Below are 22,982 nucleotides of genomic sequence, written 5' to 3' on the forward strand. Positions count from 1 at the left end.
AGTTGGGAAACAAGCTTCATGCGAGTCTGTTTTGCTTCTGTGCCTGCACAGCCATGGCTGCAGGGAAGGCTCAGAGATTGAGGTTCCTAGCCGCCCACAGGATTTTTTGTTCTCACAGCCATTCAGCAGATCTAGCCAATTCATATATTTGATGGCCAGTTCTCCACTGCCAAGCTGATCTAGCCTTTAAAAAAAACCCAATCTAATAAAAAACAACAACCCCCATGCCAGAAAACACCAAAAAACAGAAGAGTTTAAAAAATACATATAAAAAACCAGAAGAGTTTAAAAAATACGTATAAAATGAGAAGTTCAGATAAGTGACATTCACACGGCTGCTTCATCCCATCCCTACCCCCTAGCAATAATTGTAGCTCCGTGGGTGACTCTTAAGTCAGTGACTGTGTCTGGTTTCCCCGCCTGCTCCCTGGGGCAGCAGTGGCACTCTGCCAGCTTGCCCTGGTGGGGGGGAATAACACAAGAATGATTATGAAATTTTCACATAAACACTGCAGGATAAACACCTGCCTGAGGGAGAATTAACTGAATTCAAAGTGACCTCAAACTTACACAGGAGCTGCCCGATGTGCAGCTGACGTGACTGCCCTGATAGGTTAAACCACTAAATCCTCTCCTGCTAAGGTCAGTACAGCCCCTCTTGGCTCCCCGGCCTCCCCGTGCAAGCTGCAGCAGGAATCGGTGTTACCCAGGGAGGCAGCATCTGCATGCATGTTCCTCGGGATTTAGCAGTGTCCTTGGAAAGTGACGGTCCCAAACCCTGACACCCCCTGTGCCACTGCCCACGGCGGGACTTTGGTGAGGGGGGTGCCTGGCTATGGGTTGAGGTGTTTGGCCAGGGCTGGGTCCATGCCCCCGCCCAGGGGGGCACTAGTGCACATTTGGGAGAGCGAGCAGCGCCTGGAGAGCTGGCCGGGAAGCCGATTGCTGCACAGCTCGCTTCGTGACTGTGCTGCACTTCTGGAGGATCTCGTGGGCTGAGGGGCGCACGGGCACCTTGGGGACACAAGCAGCCAAGTCTGGGTCAGTGAGGGAGTAACTTAGATCAGCTGCAGATGACTCCACAAAGCCAGAATCATTCCTGTCCTTGTGAGTGAGGTGTGGAGACTTGCTGCTGTGCGTAGCCAAGGCATGCCCCAGGGGAGAGTTCCTGGCCTGCTCGACTTCGGGCAGAGATCTCGACAAGTCAGGCTTCCAGCTCAGCTGGCCGTTGTGCTCGCTGCTGCTCCCCGAGCTGAGGGACGAGCTGTCTGACTCCAGGTCCGGGGTGGAGCTGGCCCTGGGCAGAGACCTTGATCTGCCTCTCACAGAGCTCGCGTCCCCCTCAGTCTGGTCAAGGGAAGAGCAAGCCTGCACCCTGCACCAGCCCGCAGCCTCACCCCGGGGCTGGGGAGCAATCAAGGAAGAGCAGAGGTTGGGTGTGGAGATGTTGAGCCCACAGTTTATGATCGTCTGGAGCTTGTGGTGAGGATTCTTGTAGGGCTGGAGGCACATGGAGGGCATGTAGCCAGTACGGCCATTGTATCTGAGGGGGGAAAGGATGAAAAAGCAACACTAAAAAGAGCCCTTCTCCCAGCTCAGACCAAGGAGAGGGAGCAGAGCACCCAGGGGAAGCAGGTGAGGACTCAGCCCAGCACTGTACATGGGGCATAAGGAAGGGGAAGCCATCCGTAACCGAGCAGTCAGCTCTGATTGCTCCTCCACACCCTGCTCAGGGAGGAGCAGGCAAGAAGCACCTGCAGCCCATAACGTGCTCCCTCAGGGAATAAGAGCTTCAGAAAAGCCTCCTTACCGGATCAGCCACCAGCCATCGTCAGATTTCCTGACCACCTCCACGATGACGCCGTTGTTCAGCGAGAGCTCATCTGCCTTCTGAGACTCATAGGCCCGCACAACAAAGTACAGGCTGGCTGCAGAGGGAAGAGGGAGGTTGGTTTGCCTTGTGGAGAAAATGCCTCCATCCCTGTGCCAGACCAGCTCACCAGCCCTGGCGAGCAAGCAAGAGCGGCAGGGGGAGTGTCCCTGTGAGTGACTGATTTGCTCAGAGACCCACAGCTGGTGGCAAAGCTGATCACAAGTCAGAGCACCAGGGATCCAGGCAGGGACTCCAAGCAATGGTTAAAGTGGTGGGGTTTTGCAGAATTCATTTTTTGAAGGAGGAACATGGAGTGTCCCAGGGAGCCAGAAGCAGACTTACCCTCTTCGTTTGAGCTCAAGGTGTTCTGGATGTCCTTGTGGACGTCAATCTCTTCTAGGTACGGGGCTGGAAACCAGGCTATCTGCTTGTCTGCATTTTCCACCAGCCACCATCCTGCAGCAAACAAAAGAAAGAAAAAGTTTTTAACAGCCTGCAAGTAGATGACCATAATCCCTGGGTTGGGGCTGCTCTGCCACAAGAGGCAGGAGGGACATTCTGCAGAGCAGCTCGGTGCCCCCCTGATGCCGTGCTGAAACTTTGTTCTTTCTTCCTGTGTAAATCCAGGTAAGCACATCACACGTGCAAGCACACACCCGCACCCGTGATGCCACTAACTCGGTGTTTGCCAAGCTTTGAATCAATCTACGCTATCCATCCCTGAAACTGAAGAACCCCTATCAAACATACCAGTCATGTCCTTGATTAACACTTCAACAATCTCCTTCTTAGCGACTTTGAAAGTCTTGTTCTTTGTGTCTTTGGTTTCAAAGGTTTCAATGCATCTGTAGCTCTGGGATGCCTGGGGATGTGTAATAGAGGAGAGCTGCTGCCGTGGCTGGCTTTTCTTTTCCCCTCCAATTTCCGATGGCATGATCACAACACTGAAAAGTAAAGTTTAATATCTGTTTACTGAAAACTCACATGGAAGGCTGAGTTTAGTATTAATTTTGGTAAAATTGTCTATGCAGTAAGGTAAGAAAAGCTTAGGCATCAGAAACAACATGAAGAGGCATTAAAGCATTCTGTAGAATTTCCCTGCTCCGCTGCCCTGCTATGTAACTTGTTCCTCCTCTACCCGTGTTCTAGAACATTTCTGTTTCATGAAGACATATACAAACAAAAAATACAAATATGATTTCATACCTGTTTTCAGGAAAGGAGGGATCTAGGTCTTGGGTCTGTGCCTTGAAAAACTGAGTCACATCTTCACCCTGGGAGATTTTAGCATCCATTTTCAGCAGTTCCTGGGAGTAAGTTTCTAGCAGTTTCAGTATCTCTAGGCACCTGTTCAGCTTCCCGCTCTTCCTGTGCTTCACATTTGCATCTTTAAAATAACCAGAGCAAAGCTAGACAACAACAGATCTGGATGCCTTGAGAGCAGCATTTTTTGCTGGGTCACAGGGGTGCCCTCACGTACTATCCCTCCCCACCCAAGCCCAAACTGTAAGAAGCCGAGACAGCAGCTGTCTTTGCCTCCCTATCATTTTTAATAGCTCCTGATAAAATTTTTTTAATACCTAAAATTTATCTTTGCTCACATGTAAATGTTACAAGGAGTTCTGGGCCAATATTTAAAGTGGAATATTAATTAAATGATTAAAAAGAAGTCTGGGTTATTTTAAGTCTGTAATAGACCCAAGCATGTTGATGTAACCCAGCAATACCATGCCATGAGCTGTTAATCTGTTCCAGAGGAAGGTCAGACTTGGAGACTGAAGTCTATGACATCACTTACAACTGTTCCTGACAACTGTGTCATGTTTGTTGGTCCATCAGAGATTTATTCTCCTTACCTTTAAACCTGGGTATTGTTCGGTCAGATCTCCTGAGGGAGCCACTCTCGATGGGGAATTTTCTCTTCAGCTCTTTCTGAAAGTGAGGAGAGAATAGTAGTGCCTTGCAGCCCTGACACACGGCTGCACTCCTTCCCCCCTCCCCAGAACAGGAATCCTATTTTCAGGGAGATATTTGCTTACATGGAATCTCTTAAAGTCTTCAAATGTCCGGTAGATAAGAATGTTGTTCTGATCTGACCAAGACACAAACATCATGTAGTTCTGGAAAAATAAAAGAGAAAAGAAACACATTTTTTTAATCACATTGTTCAATATTGGATGCTTTCAAGCAATCAGCATTTGCCAGGACCTGTGGTTTAGTTCCGGCTTCAGGCTGCAAGACCGTCACATTAAAAAATTAATTTCAACATTAGACCTCCAAAAATATTTCCTTAATTTTAGGGGCCCCAAATGGATAATCATTGTTGAAACCAGAAGAATTTGATTACACTGTGAACAGAAAGACAGCAGAATCCAAGATAACCATTTTCTTAGGATATTAAGCCTATTAAAAAACAAGTCCGAGAGATCCCTGTCCTAGATCACAAGGTTCTAATCCCAGCACTGTGGGGAAATGAGCAAACATGTCCCTGTAAGAGTAACTCAAAGAGCCCTCTAGTTTCCCAATTTGTAAATAATATTTAAGGAGGGGGGAAAAAAAAGCCTAACAAAAAAATCATTGAAGTACCTTCTGCTTTCTGCATTGCATCAAGCCTACAGCCTTCACGTCCACTGGGTACCTGCTGCAGCTCATCTTCCCCAAGCCTGCTTCTTCCTCCTCAGGGCAGCTGGAGACTGAGCAGAGATGCAGCTCAAGACACAAGTCCCATGGTTAAATACGCTGGAGTGAGAGGCAGGGCACAAGTGTTCCTGCACTGCACTTCCTCCTCCGCCTAGTAACGCCAGCAGAAATTCCATAATTTGGCAAACTACCACGTGCCTTTTACCTGCCCCTCTGCTTTTAACATGCAAATATTCCCCAGTGCAGATGGTGGGGCATAGTTCAAAGAGTCAAGGAGGAGAAGCATCTTATCACATCCTTACTAGAATAACACCAACAAGCGAGCCTGGCCCTGCGGCTGGGTCCATTTATCATCCCTATCAGGGTTGTCACTCGGACAGCAGTATCTGCTGTGAACTGAAGTACATTTCTGGGGATGGACATGTTGTCTTTACAGCTATATTGCACAGATGTGCCCATCGGAGTTGCCTGTGGCTTGGGCTGTGCTCACACCAGTCCCAAAAACTAATTAAGAACATGGCTTTTGTAAAGCACAAATCAGGCACAACTTGATGTTGTGTGTTTGTTAGCTAGTTACTAGTGTGCGCTAGCTGTTGCAAATCTCTTTTCTTTACTGCTTTGTCCCATCTGCTAATTCATTTTAAATTCATTTTAAATGGATTTCTGGTAACTGTATCGATATTTGCACACTCTCCGAAATTAGTGGGAGATGCTGATGCCAATTTTGCCAGAGCAAAAAATGAAAAAACACATCCCTGGGGTGTAACTGAAAAAGTCCCGAAGCTTCTCAGGTGTAAATACATGATGAAGACTCAGCTCCGGGTGCCCTGTGCTCTGTTCTGCATCAAGCCAGGTGCCACCTAGGGCAACCAACAGCTCTTCCCATGGCACAGCTCCCACTGCCCAGAGGCACTGCAAGACCTGTAATTACAGCCCTGGAAACCCTGTCCTTTCACCGAACTGCTGCCTTTAGCATGCCTCAGGTTATGACTTGGCTGATAGGCATTCGTGTGATCAAACCGCCTTCTCCATCCTCCCTCCCCTTCTTCTTTGATGAAGCCTAAATTAAGTCATTATCATTATTGGAGCCCAAATTGAGAGGCTCAGCCCTGCCTTCCCTTTCATTTTCCAGTTACACCTGGTGTCTCAAAACCCTCAGCAACAGATGCAGATGATTTTTCATCTTCCTAAAAAACCTCCAGGATCTGAATAGGAAGCCAAACAAGATCCCTTCTGTGTGGCCAGAAAATACAAGTAAGGCCTTGGTTTGCGTTTCACAAGCACGTGAGGCTGCTCCTGTGCAGCAGGATGGCAGTTTCTGGGGGAAAAGGAAGTGGTTTCATTGCAGTTTGATCTGCTGCTGCTGGACACCCGTCCTCCTTTAAGAATGGAATATTACAGAAAGCACCTCAGTCCTGTGCATGCATTTGGTGGGAAAACCCCTTTGATGGCATCTCCAGGGCACTTCCTGGCTCACGAAGCCAGGCAGGAGCTGCCCTGAGGACAGGTGATGCAAAGCAGCTCGCTGCCCTCAACAGCCCCAGAGTCAGACGCTCTGCCCCTCTGTTCACAAAGGGTCCAGCAATGGCACGTGCTGTTAAAATCTACCTCACTCAAAAGGTAAGGTTTTCATGGAGATAAAGGAAATCACTTCAACCAGTGAGTTTATTCTTTACGATCGTGCTTATCTAGAAACTACCGGTCTCTCAGGTGGCAGAACCCTTTGCCGAGTCTCTGTCATCATACCCATGCTGACAGGTTTCTTGGCAGCCAAATTGCGGCCAAGCTTGCCTTTACATAGCTCTTTAATGTGGCTCAGAAATAATTGGAACCAAAGCTCTCAACAAAGCATCTTTGATTGGTGCCCTGTCTCACAGCAAACACAAAACACAATGTATTTCCAAGAGCATAAAGGTTTAAACATATTTACCCTGAATGGGAAAAGCCAAAGACAATGAAGACCTTAGAGGAGCTGCATTCTGTGCACAGGAGCCAGCCAGGGAGGTTCAGACAGCACATTGCTCCGTGTCAGCGGGTGTCAGTGAAGGCAAAAAGAGTAGAAGACAGCCTTGGTTTTGGCAAGTGCTAGTTCCAAAGGCTTTGCCTTACTTTGCCATTCTCAGGGAATTCAGGCAGAAGGGGGGCATGGAAAACATATAGTTAGATGTTACAACAGGAAGGTGAAACTACATGGAGGTTTGCAAGTCACCTGAGGCTGAAAAGTCAGTTTTCTGGGGGAGATTGGTTGGTGACGGGGATCTCAGATAACGTGAAGCATGAGCAAAACTGCTCAAAACTTGGTAATTAGCTATTGAGGAAGTGGTATTGCAGAAGTGAAGGTCATTGCAATGCAGAACAGAGGTACAGAGGAGGAGAACGGGCAGGCACTACTCAGCAATGACAATACTTCTGGTGTCATGCCGGGGAGCTCAGCTCAAGGCTCTGCAGTTACGGTAAAAGTATTGTTGCCTTGTTGTCAAGTCCGATGTCAAGAAACTGGTCAGGAGGCTTATGTAATGAGTCACGTCATATTAAAGTGACGCTATCTGTGAAACTGAAGGAAGGGCCATGCCAAATTGACTCTCGCTCAGCACAAGTGCTCCTCAACAGCATTAACGCACCTCCTGGCAAAATCCTGGCAGGGCAGGGCCATTTCTGTTGGGAGGGATGCATAACTCATTAGAAGAGGCCATTAATTTGATTTCTTTGCCGGGTACATTTGAGCACACATATAAAACCCAAAACCAATTTTCCTGAGAGTCAAATTTACTTTGTGTCTTCTACTACTTCCATATCATCCTGTCATACATTGGTACCTCCTTATGTGTAATTATTAACTGAAAGGTAGGAGTGGTCTACCTGGAAAAAGTAGAACTAACAAATATTGCCGGGCACTGCTATTCTATCATCAGTATTTATGTACATAGTTTCTGAGGACAGCAATTACTTTTTTCTTCAGTTGTTTTACAAGGTACAAAAAAGATCATAAATTAACAGGTAATATATAGGAGCGAACTCTACAGCTTTGACAAGACTGAGGAAACACAAGATACAAGTTTTCTCCAAAATAACTGCAGTCGTTTTGCAGCCTGCTTCAAGAAAGCCACACACACCTCGTGAAGGTGAGGCTCTGCCTCCTGCTACTCGAGGAACATCACTACTGCCATAAACAGCTGCTCTGGAAATGTGAAATACTGTTTGTGTCACAGACAATGACTAAGGGGTAGTCAACGGGAGTCACACCAGAGTCCCTGCCCCAAAAAGCCCACAGCCTAAAGGACAGGGTAGGTCATGCAGTGGCTTCAGGGAGTCTCTGGGCTGTCCCCTCTGTTATCTCCATTCCAAGACCAGCTTCCCTCCATCACAGTGTATAAAATCTCCATGACAAATAAACACTGAGGGTCTGGGTTTCTTTCCATTTCAGTATGGATCCATAATAACTTAATCCAGTGTGTTTAACCAAAGTATGGCAGCCTAGGTGGGACAAGTGCCTGGACCAATCCTTCCCTGCGTCCAACAAGAGCCAGAAGAAGAGTGAGTGTACAGATGCTTGGGGGTAGCCAAAGACATCTCTTCGCCAGCTCCACCACAGCCATTTTCCAAGAGTAAGAAGTAATGGCCTTGTCACAAATGCCCACACGTGAAAAAGAGGGGGAGCCGTGTTATGAACATCCTTTACTGCATACAGAAGTCAGGCCTGGGCTGGTTAGTGACCTGTACATCTCATGGCTGAAGATGTGTCACGTTCTAAATCAGGCATTTCCCTTTCTATGTCCAGAACAAGAGGGACGCTAGAGGTTAGACTCACTGACCTCTTGCAAACTCACCAGGGAAAGGCAAAGAGAGAAAATGTCCTCAAACTACCCTTGAGATACTACGACTGCAAGAGATATGGAAAGGAGCCGTGGGCACAGGCAAGGGGGGCCCTCACTTGGAATGATGCCGGTAAGAGTTTCATCTCTTCCCACCATCACTGTCAGGATCAAAACCTGCCCTTTACTGTTCTTGAAGGTCACCTGCGATAACACATGACCTATCAGCACCTTTAATGAAAAGCCCAGCTGCTAAAAGCTGATTTTTTAAGAGTACAAAGAGGTTTTGGACTTCCAATAAAGAGAGAAACAGACCCTTATTTGAAAAAAAAAACTATCACATCAGACACTGGAGTTGAAAAAAATACCCTTCACATCATAAACAAAGGAAGCAGTTGAACTTTCACACAGGCTGGGATGAGACAGTTTGCAATATTTAATCCAGAAGAAGGAATTTCATTTCCTCCTAATTCCAGCAGCTGCTGCAGGCACTAACGCATTTTTCAGTAGCCAGTGGAATCCAATTCAGAAATACTTTGAACATATGCAGCAGTGCAGCCCTTCTCCACCCCCCAAAGCAGTGGCGTTGCACAACCTTCAGAAGATGCATGTCCATCTTCAATGCAGGGGCTTCACTAACTCCTTATAGGAAGATTTACTTCACAATAGTTAGGACTCAAGCGTGAAGAGCTGTGGTAACTGGCATTGTATGTACAATAACAGGAGCCGGACAGTAGGTGTGTGCACCGGGGCAGTGTGCAGGACCTGCCTTTCGAGGCCGTGAACTTGCAGTGCACACACAGCACTGAGAATGCATTTTGCAATACCTGTGAGCCGAGTTTTCACTTGGATCACAGTGAATTGCTGCAGCTTATAACAGTTTTCTCCTGCTACGGAGACCGAAGATCCATTACAGCTGAGTGTGTTTCTCTGTTCCCCACCAGCTCAGGCTGGTAAGGCAGCATTTGCTGGAAGAAAGAAAAACTACTTTTGCAGTGCTGCTACTTGAGCTGTCTCAGAAACAGTCTCAGCCAGCAAGGCCTCCTATGGCCGTGCTGGGAAAAGACAGTGCTCGTTTTCTACAAGCCCTCCAAGTTTTCCACCAGGCAACTGCACACAATCACCGTGGCTTCATGAGTCAGCACATGGAGAGGGGCTTGTAGCCATCCCCTTGGCTATCTTCCTTCTCCTCTCTGCTCCATGCCTGTCTCTGCTTTCCTCTGCCACCCTCTCATTTCAGCATCAGTCCCACTCCTTTTAATCTGCAATCTTTTGTGAGGGACTCATGCCTGCGGCATCCCTGGTTACTGCCCCCATGCAAAAGACCAGGTCTCAGGACACGGTGGTGCCTGCTGGGTCACTGACAAGGTGGCCACAGCCAAACAGCTGATATAAAATTGCAGCACCACATCAAACTCTTTGAAACCTCACACCGGCCAGCTGAGAGGGGTGAAAGCAAAAGAGCAGATCTTCCTTGAAATGCCCTTGGGATCCAGCCACCCAGCCCAGGGAGAAAGCTGCCTTTCACAGGAGACTTGCCTGCCATCTGAGGCATGCTGGATGGGCCCCTGTTTACCAAGAACATGTTACAGTTATTTCATAGCTCCTTTGTAAAAGTGGCATGTTTTTCTAAGGTTGTGCCAAGGACAGAAACATGATTCAAAACATAAAGTTCCAGGAAGGATGAAATGTTACTTAAGCTGCTGCAAGTGTAAGTTTACTGATCATTTGCTACAGTAAAATAGCCAAAAAAAAGTGTTTGATGGGTGTGTTGAGTGGTAAAGGTCAAGCAGTGTGTGTACATGCTGGGACCCGGCTAAGGGATGTGAAGGGAGATGGAAGGCAGGGTTGAGTTTCCAAGGGGTTTCAAGCCTCAAGGAGGCTGTGCCTCTGCAGTGCACAGCCTGTCCCGCACTCTCCAAAATCCATGAGGGGAAAATCCTAGCAACACAACCTGTACAGCCAATGGCAAGCAAAACCAATATCGATGAACACATAGAAATAATGTTTTCACTTGGGCAAAAGCTATTCTTACTTCATGCTAAATACAGTAAAGTCTGATCAGAGACAAGACTGTTGTATTCCTCACAAATTACTCCGAGAAATGCTCAACCTATTTTTACCCTTTCCTCATTCCCCACTGCCATTGATAAGCAGAATATGCAAAGTGCTTTATCTCTCCTGGGGTTTTCACCAGCGCTGGTTGCTCAAGTTAGAAGTTCACCTTTCTTTCAGATCAAAGGCAAGCTTTCACATTCCTTGGCCCCTTCAGAAAACAGGGAAAACAATATTTACTCTTCACTCAAAAGTCTGGAGGGGAGAAGAGTAATGTGGAAGGAGAACTGTTGTTTCATTAATGTTTAATCCTTAACGATTCAACACATTCTCATAGCAATTGTTATCTGAGAAAAATATCTTCCTCCACCACTGGTTGAGACTTAATATTGTCCATTTACTTTGACCTACTTCTAGAAAAAGGAAGCACTCCAAAATCAGGGAGAGCTGCATAAAGATGAGGAAAAAAACAGAAACCACCACGTGTACCTGTCCTGTATGGGACAAGTGATTTTAATAGCACAGCTCTCACAACAACATGGTCATTAATTTTCAGGATACAAAAATGGGAGTCTCTGATAAGGAAGGACCCTCAAAATCCACTTTGCAAACAGCATGCTACAACATTTTTTTAATAAACTGCAAAGAGCATCTTTTTACTAAAACAAAGGGTGTTCTCACTGTGCAGTCAGTTCTGCTGCAGCAGCAGCAGCAGCAGAAGCCCTTGGTCACACCGGAGACCACTCTGAACTCTCCTGGCCATCACAGAAAGCAGTTGGGCCAGTCTCCTTTTGTGAAGTCAAGAGGAACGGGAGCTGCCTGCTGAAGATTTTGTTTTATTTTTCAAAAGAACAGAAGGAAACCCCCAGTTTTGCTGTGTTTGTGCTCAGAATGCATTAACATTAACATGGATGCTCAGAGAGAGTCTGGGTTGTAGCAGACAGACTGGAGCATGACAAGCATCAGACAACTGCTTGTATCAACTTGTAGAAAATAATTTAGTTTCCTCTCTATCCCTGCCATTGCAATATAAACACCACTACTTCTGAATTCCCATTGTAATCAGAGGAGGATCTACACATAAAAATGTCACGAACTTTAAAATAACATACTGCAGTCTCTGGGGATAGACCTTGGTATATAGATAGACCTTGGTATATATATCGGTATATACTCTCTGGGTGTAGGCTGCCTTGGTATACTGTCTGAAGGGTCTTAACCCTCAGACTGTTTTGAACACATTTTAATAGTTTTGGATGGATCTGAACTGAAATTGGTGTCTCACCCACTCACTGGAAGTGAAACATGGCAGCATGGCAGCAGGCTCCTTCCTGATAACTGGGAGATAAATTCATGCCTGGGGAAACTTTGCACGCAATGCATTTCATGTATACATGCAAAACCATTCAATATGATACACTTCCCTGGAAGTACACATTATCTTTTTCTGCTGCTATTTCCTAGTTGACTTTAATTTCACAAACAACTGAGTGACTAATTCCTGATGTAACTGGTTGACACTTCAGGCCACATCCTAATCTGCAAATACAAATCAGCTTCCTGTTGGTGTATTCCCCTGGAGAGGGCAACACATGCATTCAACTGGAACTATCTGCAAAACCATCACAAAAAACATGGTAAGGGTTGTATATCTGTAGTATAATAATATATATAAAATATACCTAAGAGGTATAGGGTAAAATTTTCTAAAGAACTTTAATTAATGAAAAGTCAGTGGTGTTTAGGTTCCCAAATGAAGCAGAAGGCTCTGAGAATATTACTCCTTGTTCTCTAGTCCAAATCTAACTTTTTTATTGCAGTAATGGTGAGAAATGCATACCAGCAGGCAGTGTGGGCTCACTGGCTCTGCAGGCTGCTACACTTCCACACAACTCCCTCACATCCTAGAAAGAGTTATCTTTTAAAATTAGCAGCCTTTCCATAGATATAATCATACTTATACATAAATGAGCATCCTGCTGTAACTTGGGGGTCACACTGCTGGGAAAAAAGCTGCGTGAAGCCTCCTTGGGGTTTCCTGTCCTTGGGGACACCCCTCCTTGAGGTCACCCCTCCTTTGCTCAAGAGCTGCATTTAAGCTCAGGCCTCGGTCCTTGCCTGAAGCCCACTGCGGGTATGTTTGTGCCACGCATTTTGCCTATCCTGACTCAGCTTCCTGGGCATGGTGCAGCAGGGTATAGACCTTGGTATGTATATATAAATATATATATAGCTCGCTCTACTCAAAGGGGCGGGGGTTGTCTGGCCCCAGCTGCTTCCCTCACGCTAAAGAGCAAGCAGAGGGACGCATATCTGGCCTCAAATATGGGTCATATCCCGTTGCCAGCCTGTTTCTTTTTCCTTCCCATCCACTGTCAGCTGCCATTTCCCAAACTTTTGTTTAGCAAGTGCCAAAGATAACAGCAGAACATCAAACAGCAGTCTTCCTCTGAGAAAGGCAAACACACCCTTTTAATTTTCTCAAGCGCAGGTTTTACTAATACTTCCTGGTAATTACCATCATTGCCGTCCTGCGCAGTACCCTATTCTAGTCACAGATTAAGCAGCTGTTAGGAAAAGGCACCTATTCAGTAGACTTCAGTGAGCCCAGTCTTGCAGATGTAAGTAATTGAAAAAAAGGTGCTTTGTTGGCAGCGCCCACACCCAGGATCACTGCAAGGTGCCACTGCCAGCAGGTGCCTGGAGGACACACCAAGGAAGCCTGGACTAGGCATCACGGGATGGAGCTGTGCTTTGCTCCCTGCCCCCAGGAAGCAGCCACTCTTAGGAGGGGTCTTTGTTAGGAGCTTGTTTGGTAACAGGCTCTAGCACACTGCCAGCTCCTCCATCACAGTGCTGGGACCAGAGGGCCAGGTGGGAGCATGCAGCACGGCGGCCTGCCAGGGCTCATCACAGCTCCTTCAGCCCTGGAGCTCCATCCCCACCGAGCTCAGTGTTGCCTACCCACGCTGCAGCTCCTCTGCCTGCTCCGAGCGCCCTCGGGCAGAGGGCAGCAGCGGTGCAAGGACCCGCGGGGATGCTCCAGCATCACACAGTTGTGGTGAGGGACATGCGGCTGAACACCAGCACCCATTGGGACCCTCCACGGGGCATCCACCAGCTCCGGCTGGGATTTAACAGAAAGGTTGTCCAAGGGTGAGCAGGAAGGAGGGCTACTGTGTCCTTCCTCTGCTCTGCACTATGTTCCTTCCTTCGTATGGAATTAATTAGGCTCTGCACTGGGATTCAATTAGACACAGTAAAGTGGATTTCCTTGCTTTGATTTGAATCTGAGCATCTCCATTTTTTTACCTTTGAAACAAGATGATGCTGGCCATGGGGGCAAATAGAGAAAACTGAATGCACCTTTTCCTAAAAAGCCAGCTCTGCTCTTAGAGCTGACCAGAAAAGGGGCAGGGGGGGGCAACAATGACCACAAATCCCTCTGTAAGCAACAGCTTCTTTCCAGGTTCTGACCTCTTTTTTCTTTTAAGCAACAATAAAACATGCTTGTATTTTAACCAACTCAATAAATGAAATCACTAACAAGAAGGCAAACAGACTGTTAACAGCCAAACAAGGAGATTGCTTTGACTTAGAACCATCTCTGCAACTATTTAATTGCTTGAAGGCTAAGCAATAAAGCACTGTAGGAAATTCCCCGTGTCTCTTTGAGACACCAGCATACATTTTTTCCTGAATTAAAAAAAAATAATGTCATCAACGTTATTTAAGCATTTATTGGTGGGCAAGGAAAACAAACATAAAGAATGTCTTTTCCCTTACTTGATCTTTCCTTTGTGTGTGAAATGTAGATATATAGTTGTCTATAACTTTAGACAAAGACATTTCATTAGTTCCTATCAGTTACTCCTGTCTCTTCTCCCTCCCTCCCGAATATCTGCGAAGGAATGTTCTCATTAAATTGCAAACAAAGGAAAAAATGGAGCACTGGTAAATAGGAGGCCCAGAGATGGAGATCCAGATCATCAGCCCAGTGCTATGGAGATCAGGAGGCAGATCAGCCATTTCCACATAAAGCACACTAAGTTTTGAAAACTTTTCAAAGGCAAGTTTTTGAAGCATTTCTCTGAAATGATGCATTACCTACTAAACATTTTACACCATGCTGTGTTAAATAAATCAGAGGATAACAGCTGAAAATGAGCAGTATTTTTCCAGCAACTTTCATACAAATTGTGTCTTTGCAGAATTGGCAGCACAACAGCACTTAACATCAGGCAAAAGACTCAAGATGCATTTCAAATAGGCTACAAAACAGCCTGGAAGGAATAGGATGTGTAGAAGTACAGCTATTTGTAGGGGCAGGAGTTGCTAAGGGGAAAGGTCCCAGGCCATGACTGCCTGAAGGGACATGAAAAGGGTTGGTGCTGCCTGAAGGGGAAGAGGAGGAGGGAGGGGTGGCAAAAACCCGTACCAGCCAGCCAATACAAGATTTCTTAAGATGATGTTTTGGTCCACCTGAATCCCAGCCATACATTTGTTTGCATTAAACAAATAATCATATTTTTCACTCAACCTGCAGGACATTAAGAGGTGAAAAGTGGGAGTGAATACAAAATTCACTTTCTAAGATGATCCTCCCCCTCTACACTGCATTGGTGAGTCTGTGCCTGGAAGGCTGTGTCCAGTTCTAGGCTCCCCAGTTCAAGAGAGACAGGGAACCACTGGAGAGGGTCCAGCAGAGGCTACAAAGATGATGGGGTGACTGGAGCGTCTCCCTCATGAGGAAAGGCTGAGAGAGCTGGGCCTCTAGCCTGGAGAAAAGACTGAGAGGAGATCTTATCAATGCATACAAATATCTTCAGGGCGAGTAGCAGGAGGATGGGGTCAGGCTCTTTTCAGTGGTGCCCAGCTAAAGGACAAGGGGCAACAGGTGCAAACTACAACACAAGAAGTTCCATCTGAATGTGAGGAAGGATTTCTTTACCTTGAGGGTGACAGAGCGCGGCACAGGCTGCCCAGAGAGGCTGTGGGGTCTCTTTCTCTGGAGACATTCAAACCTGCCTGGACGTGATCCTGTGCAACCTGCTCTAAGAGAACCTGCTTCAGCAGGGGTTTGGACTGGATGCTTTCCAGAGGTCAGTTCCAACCCTGATCATTCTGTGATTTTGTGAAAGTGCCAAACCACAGCTAATTAACCCTTCCAAGGGGTGAGAGACCCAGCTCTGAAGCCAATGCCATACTGGCTCATCACTCAAGGGCTGGGTCACCATCCTCATGTGCTCGCAAGCCTGAGGCTCACCAGGAGTAGAAGGAAAGCTGCTGAATGTCCACTTAAGACCAAAGAGCTGGAGCAGGGCCTGGGCTCTCCTTCACCGCGCCGCCGCCGCCGCCCCCCCCTCCCCCAGCAGCCCACCCAGCTGCAGGTGCGGGCTCACTTCTTGATATACCTGTCCTTGAGTAACACATGCAAAAGTTTTCCGACAGCTGTGTAAACCCTTCCTCAATATAGTTTTACAAGCACACGGCAGGTATTCAATCATGTAAAATTTGATATGGGCGTGTTCTGCTACAGGTGTATGAGTTAGAATTATCTGTTCTTTAAATCACATTGTTGACTGTATTGCTGTGCTGGAGATAACGCTGAAGTGCCCTTCCCTGCCCAAGGCACGTAGGAGAGCTGCTCTCTGCCAGCCACACACAACGTGTATGTGTATGTATATATATATATATACACATCCATATACACACACAGAGGCAGAGACAGATGTGAGGGAGACAAGCGCTGCCAGGAGGTTCCTGTCACTGTGCCGTGTGAAGGAAAATCCACCCTGTTTTCCTCAGACACCAGACGCAGACCGAGAGCCTGCTGCTGTATTGGCAAAAACTATTAGAAACTCACATTTCTGTGTGTGGTGTTCAACGGCAAAGGCCCGGGCCGACCCTCCTCGCCCAGCCCCGGGAAAGACTCCGTCCCTCGGGGCGGGCCGGGCCGAGCCGGGCCGGGGCGCAGCAGGACCCCCGGGCCCAGCCGCGTCGCCCGCTCCCGCCTGAGGGAACCCGGGGACGATTCAAATGGCGGCCTCCCGCGGTGGCCGCTCTGGCCCGTGGTGCACCGCGGCGCCAAGATGGCGGCGCCCAGCGAGGGCCGGCCGGGCCGTGGCGCTTCGCCATTCCCGGGCACCGAGAACGGCCCTTTCGCTTTCCCCTTCGCCGTCCCGCACGGCGCCGCGGGCTCCGGGGCGGAGGAGCCATCCAAGAAGCCGTGCCGAGCCTGCACGGATTTCAAGAGCTGGCTCCGCGAGCAGAGGAAGCGGGCGGGCCCGGGCGGCGGGGTAAGGCGGCGGCTTGCCCGTGGGAGGGCCGGCGGCAGCCTCCCCCGTCACTCTGGGGGGGCTGTCAGCCCTCGGCCGAGCTGTGAAGTGGGCCTCCATCCTGCCCCCCAAGTGTGATGGGGCTGTGTGTGTCCCCCCTCAGGGTGTGAAGGAGCCGGGGTTTGCCCTCCGCGAGTGTGAGGGGCCTCCATCTTCCCTCCAGCGGGTGCGGCGGGGGCGCAGCCGTTGTTCCCGCTGGGGGTGTGAAGGGCCTGCCCCCCCCCCCCCGCCCCCGCTCATCCTGCCACCTGAGCGCAGAGGGGCACACGGTGGGAAACCCCCCACCCAGTGCCACCAGTGTCCCCTCACAACCCTGTCACCTGCTGCAGGACCCGGTGGTCACAGAGGAGAAGGAGCCACCGCCGGACTGTCCCCTGGACAGCGAGCAGCTGGGCCGCAGCACCTGGGCCTTCCTGCACACCATGGCAGCCTACTACCCCGACCACCCCTCCGCTGCCCAGCAGAAGGAGATGAGGGACTTCATCAGCCTCTTCTCCAAGTTCTACCCCTGCCAGCACTGCGCTGAGGATCTGAGGGAAAGGTAAGTTGCTTCGCCAGAGATTTTTTTTCTGGTGGCTGCTGCTGAAGAGGCTAGCCTGAGGTGCTGGGCTGCAGCAGCTATTTGCATATCAGCAGCTCTTCTTGCAGTTGGGGTTTGTAGCTTACCTGAACTGGTTTCTTCCATTATTGCATAAATCAGAGATACACTTACTTTAAAAACAAATACCTTTTCTCATGCTGTTAGGTTGTATGCTGCCTCCAGGGGCTTCCGGAGGCGATTTCAGGATTTTCTGGTTCAAGCTGGACTTGTGCACAATTGTGAAATTGGAGTGGCTCTTGAAATAATTTGGCTGTCGGGAGGCAAGTGTTTTTCTGTCCCAGAAAATCCCCTTTATCAGCAACCTCAGCAGTGGAGGCAAAGACCAAAATGGGCTGAGATGTTTGATAAAACTTTTCTACTTTTGTTGCTGTCAGCTTGTTTCTCAAAAGTTTTAACTCTTCTCAGGGATGATGAACATGCAAAAAAAAGTTTGAAACCTAATTATTGACTTAGCAGACATCACATGGCAAAACAGCTGCTCAGGTTTTTTCATTTATTATTTCTTTGTTTTTTTTTTTATTTGGTGTTTCGATGTATTCGAGTACTTCTTGCTTTTTATCATAAACTCTTTGACTTCTGCGTCTTTTCCAGTTGACAAGACTAGGCAGTGAATGAAACCCAGCCAGTTGCAGCCATCAGTATTTTATAGTGGAAGTTTGGCCTCCGATAATTACCAACCTGCGGGCTCTCTTCTGTGTTCTCTTTGGGACTCAGTTTGCCATAGCACGCAGACAGCCAGTCGCCTTTTCTGCTGTGTGCCTGCTTTGGGTATTGAAGTTGGTGACTGTAAAGAAGTAACATTTGTTTCCTCTTCCCTGTTTGCAGATTACGTACAAATCAGCCTGATACTAGCAACAGAAATAACTTCTCCCAATGGTTGTGTCTTCTTCATAATGAAGTGAACAGGAAACTGGGAAAATCTGAATTTGACTGCTCTCGTGTGGATGAGCGTTGGAGAGATGGTTGGAAAGATGGTAGTTGTGATTAATCCATAGAGACTGCTTTGGAAATCTAACAGACCTATTCAATCTGGTGTCACAGCGTGTTGATCACTACAGGGAGATGTGCGAGTCAGTAACGGTGTGTTTGTGTGCTTGTGTGTGTGACTGATGTGGCTTGTGGAAATAAAGGTAAACCAATTCTAAAAGTAAATTTGAAAATTTTATCCTAATAATATTTTGATAAATGATTACGTAAATGTATTATCTGAGGGACTGAGGCCTTCATTTGACATAAGAATTGATAGAAACCTGTGGAATTAAGTCACAAGTGGAAACTTTTTCATTATGACACTTCCTTATTTTAGAGGCATTTGGTTTTTTCTGTGACTACAATTTGTTTTACCTGAACACAGTTGTATAGGCTGCTCTGTGGTATTTTACGTTTATCTGCAGGCCTTATCTTGATGTTATAGAAGATGCATCGAATTAATTCAAACTTTTGTTTCTGTTGTTCTAATAGAGAAAACTCACGCTGTGTTTTGTGCCAAGCCTGTATCCCCAGATCTCTTTCAGAGGTCACCAATGTTGTTAAACTTGAATTCAGTTCCTTTGATAAAAGGCCTGAAGGCAGGTACATTTAATTTAAATACTAAAATCATGGAGCCCAGATCTCTCATTTTATTTTTGTCTTTCAATTTGTCTTGTAAGAGGACATTGTAGAAAGGGAAACTAAAGCAGGACAAAAAACCCACCCTCATTTGATGAATGGAATGAAGTATCAATGGGGTGAAATTCAAATGTTTTAAATTGATTGCTGATTTTCTTTGGATCCAGAAGTGATATGATGGTAAGTTCTACTGAACTACTTAATCTTAAAGCAGATAACCTCTTTGTCTCTGCTGTGAACTTCTGTCTGTCGTGAAAATAGCTTGAGACTGCTAACTGTAATGAAGCATATTCAGCTTTGTTTAGCACACAGTATTTCTTAGATGTCACTTGAAATTTTTGATTGATACTCACTGACCCAGTTGATATTCTGGTGTTATCCCCTAGCTAAAAGCCTCTCTAGAACAAAAGCACTTTACAAGCCCCCTGCAGTATTTGAGTCCTGCCTAAGACTGTGACGTCAGCTTTACATAGTATTTGTTGCACAGGGGCCTGAAGGGAGTCCCTAGGGTAAATTCCCTCTGTAGAAGCTGGTCAGAATCCATGCTCTGTGTATTTTTCCTAGATCAGCTATACTGCATCAGAGTACTGATACTAAGTGTGAATTTCAGATTCAAGTGAAATAGCAGCATAAATGGTTTATACCACAATGCATGTAAGCACATCTCTCTATAAGAAGAGACAGTTTTCACAAAAATGTCCAAATAATTTCAAATTCTTGAAGTAAATAGTGATGTCCTGCCCTTACTGCATTTCCGTCTGTGAAGAGTTTGCAGGAGCTCACACAAATAATGACAATAATAGTCTTTTTCTTTCTGTACTTCCTGCTGAGGTTTTCTTGCATGTTTCAGTGAACTTAGTTTTATGCACTACAGAACGCCTGTAAATTTACTCTTGTTGATAGAGTGCGTGTTGCCTGGACATGTTAACAGTACTTTTATAGTAGTGGTAGAATGATGACAGCTTGTATCTAAGAACTCTGATCTTCAAACCGGTGTGTGTGGCGGCTCAGTGTTTAGAAAGCAGTAAGAACTTTGGAAATACATTTTAATATTTTGTGATGTATTTCAGTTCTTTTAAGTTGGACCTGTTAAAACCATATGAGACAAATTTTATGGACCAGTTATTCTTGAAGTTTTTTGCATCATAGGATTTCTGAACACAAACCCAACAAAATGTTGGTAAGGTACTTCATCAAGTGTGCAATCTGACTTATGACTCGAAGGTATTGTTATGGTTATTAGAAGTGCTCAGAAAATTTCCTTATTAGCATGTTGAGGTTCTTGGAACAAATGAATTCCAGCCCTTGTTTTTTGTCTTTTTGGTAATAAACTCAGTCCCCAAAATGAAGGACATTGATATCCATTAGTTGGGAGAGGACCAACACAAAGACTGTAGCCCTCTGCTTTTGTCGGGCGCAAAATTACCCAGTTCTGTCAGGATAGTTTTAGTGGCTGGGGGTGTGGACAGGCATTTTCTTCTGGACTTGGTTGTGCTGGAGGAGAAATTTACTGTTCTTCTTTTCCAGTCTGCCCTTGACTATTCTCTGCAACAGTTTCATCGTCCATGGAGCAGATGATGAGATTTCTTCCTAGTTTGTTTCAGTGTAAGTGAGCAAGTTGGTACAAGACCCATCTTAATACTGAAAATGGGCTGGGTCAGTGGGTTGCACTTGATCTCTGCTGCAGAGGCCTTCGACCACTGCTGTCTGGCGCTGGCAAGCGGTCACCGACAGGTGGGTGCATGGTAACCTTCTACCATACTGCAGCATCTGTTCATATATTCGGTGTAGAGAGGAAGATAAATGTGTATCATGCTCAAAATCAGGTGGAGCAGCTGGGGCAACACATTTTGTCACTTTATGTCATTCAAGGAGGCTGTAGAGGCGTGCAGAAGAAAAAGCCCCTTCTGCCAGCATGTACTGTTGTGCCCTGGCGGCGGCACAGGGGTAGGGAAAGAGCCTTAAAACTGAAGCCAGTGTCTTTAGTAAATGCTTCCTAATAATGAGGCCACCAGCTGTGGCTACTAGATGTTATTAGGGCAGTTTGTAACTTTGTCAGGTGGCTGTTTGGTGAAATCTATGCTTGCACTCTTGTTCTCTTGTGTTTATGGCTTTGCAGAGGAGCTTTGACTTAGATGTTTCTCAGGCATATCATTGTCTCTGGACTTGACTATGCAGGGAGGGGAGGGGATTTTTTTTTGCTGCTCATTTGTACCACATCTCAAGTTTTAATCTTACAAAAGGAATTTTTATTGAAGATACTTGTATTTGTGTACAGAAAATTGTAAATTCTAAATGCAGTTGATTAAATCTGGTTTTAAAAATACCTGTATTCAAATTATATTTCCTGTTGATGTGAAAATAATAAAGCAACTGAGGTAATTCCTGGCTTCCCTACTGGATGAGACCTTAGGAAAAGGCATTGTATTGTGCTGGTGTGTCTAACCTTCTGCATGCCAATATGACTGTCTGAGCTTAATGGCTCAACTGAGGTTGTGTGATTCTCTGTGTGTATTGATCAGACAAGGTGGGGCTACAACCGGTGGTTTCCTGTTGTGCTAGTGAATTGACACAGTTCTTTGTGGGCCAAGAAGCTACAAAAATGCAGTAAAATTGTGCAGCAGGTGCTTGCCCATCAGATTGGAGTTTGGTTTTATATGGGGATCAGTGGGATTTTTTTTTTAATGGGCTTCAAACATTTTGTCGTGTTTCTAACAGTATTAAGGATAGTGTTACAGTTGGTAGTAGCTCAAATCTTGCTGAATTTGAGCAGGGTGGCAGAGGAGGATGTCATCTACTGAAGGGCAGTGTTTGTTAACTGCATATTCACCGCACAACCCATCGCTTTTGCCAGAAGGGAGAAGCTGCTTCCCACCAACAGGAGGAGCCTATGCAAAGCAAAGCACGGTCAGGAGCAGGTGCTGCCTAAAGAGCTTGTGGGATCTTACTCAAGAGTTGCTCCTATTACAGGCACCTGGCTAACCTTTCAGCTTCACGAAGAACTTAACTGTTTTCTTGCATGGTTTGCATTCGTAGCTGTACTTCCTTGTGGGTGGGGTTTTTTTTTTTCCGCTTCATTTCTCTCTCCCCACTGCCAAAGCAATGAGCAGGGACCCACGAGGGAATTGTCCGCTTCATGAATGGGAGGCAGAGTTGCTTAAGCAAGTTACAAGTGCAGATGTTGGCAGAAGTACTGCTATGCCTTTGGCATTTTTCTAGGGATTAGCTGTTCCTTTACAGTGTGTGGGGCATATACAGTCTCCTTTTTACAGTAAGATTCCCAAGAGTTGCTTTGCTCACATGTCTTTTGCTCCAGCCTGTTACAGGCAGTATCTACTATTTCTTCCTGTTGGAGTTTTACAGGCTTGGAGAGGGTAGGGTTTAGATTGTAGTTCGTGAGGGGTTTACCCCTTCCTATCAGCACTGATTTCACACACACACATCCCTCCATTCCTGGAATGGCTGTTCAGGGATTTTTGTCTGAGTGATGGTGAGGAGTTGTTCGGTATTTTGTGTAGTCAGGAACAAGCACTTCAGCAGGAACTGCCAACAAGGTTGTGGGAAATCAACTCTTGATTTTTGTAGGCTAATAGGAAATAACAATAAAGCAAGTAAAGCAAAACCACAGCTATGTAGGCAAATCAGTGGTTAGAATGCAGAGGACTGTCCAAGGGGATGGGGGTCAGCGTTGTGATGAGCTGGAGCACTGACCTGGTTTGGCAATTCCCTCAGGAAAGTGTCCATGAGCAACATGTGCCAATTCCAGGCTGGCTGATGCAGCCAGTTCAGGTGTGTCTGCACCAATGCACAGTCAATTGACAGTCGAGGGAGCTGGGAGATGGTCGTAGCTGGCATGCAACACTCATCTACTGCATGTCAGAAAATTGCTGCAACCCTCAACTCTGGAGCAAAGGTTGGTTCCTGCCAACTAAGGATAAATGGGACTCAGTACCTTTATCTGTGCTGATGCTGGGGTATCTATTATTGCTGTCAGTTCTTAGTTTTTTTAATTGCTCTTAATGTTCCCAGAGGTAAAGTCTAACAAGCAACACTAG

General features: G+C 46.5%; 2 protein-coding genes across 2 annotated transcripts; one reads left to right on the plus strand and one right to left on the minus strand.

The window, feature by feature from the left end:
- Nucleotides 1-246: 246 nt before the first annotated feature.
- Nucleotides 247-18,135, minus strand: NOXO1 (NADPH oxidase organizer 1). The gene is made up of 8 exons (XM_040591239.1): nucleotides 17,446-18,135; nucleotides 3,913-3,993; nucleotides 3,730-3,805; nucleotides 3,080-3,260; nucleotides 2,624-2,817; nucleotides 2,216-2,329; nucleotides 1,811-1,928; nucleotides 247-1,543 (listed from the first exon to the last, which is right to left on the minus strand). The coding sequence occupies exons 2-8, from the start codon at nucleotides 3,985-3,987 to the stop codon at nucleotides 889-891; spliced, it is 1,413 nt and encodes a 470-aa protein (XP_040447173.1). The 5' UTR covers nucleotides 3,988-3,993; nucleotides 17,446-18,135; the 3' UTR covers nucleotides 247-888.
- On the plus strand, nucleotides 16,444-21,565 carry GFER (growth factor, augmenter of liver regeneration). Its single transcript, XM_040591240.1, has 3 exons — nucleotides 16,444-16,679; nucleotides 17,048-17,259; nucleotides 18,145-21,565. Exons 1-3 carry the CDS (start codon nucleotides 16,473-16,475, stop codon nucleotides 18,305-18,307), a joined length of 582 nt encoding a protein of 193 aa, XP_040447174.1. The 5' UTR covers nucleotides 16,444-16,472; the 3' UTR covers nucleotides 18,308-21,565.
- The last annotated feature ends 1,417 nt before the right edge of the window (nucleotides 21,566-22,982 follow it).

The sequence above is a fragment of the Falco naumanni genome, chromosome 4 (assembly GCF_017639655.2).
Source record: "Falco naumanni isolate bFalNau1 chromosome 4, bFalNau1.pat, whole genome shotgun sequence".
NCBI classification, from domain to species: domain Eukaryota; kingdom Metazoa; phylum Chordata; class Aves; order Falconiformes; family Falconidae; genus Falco; species Falco naumanni.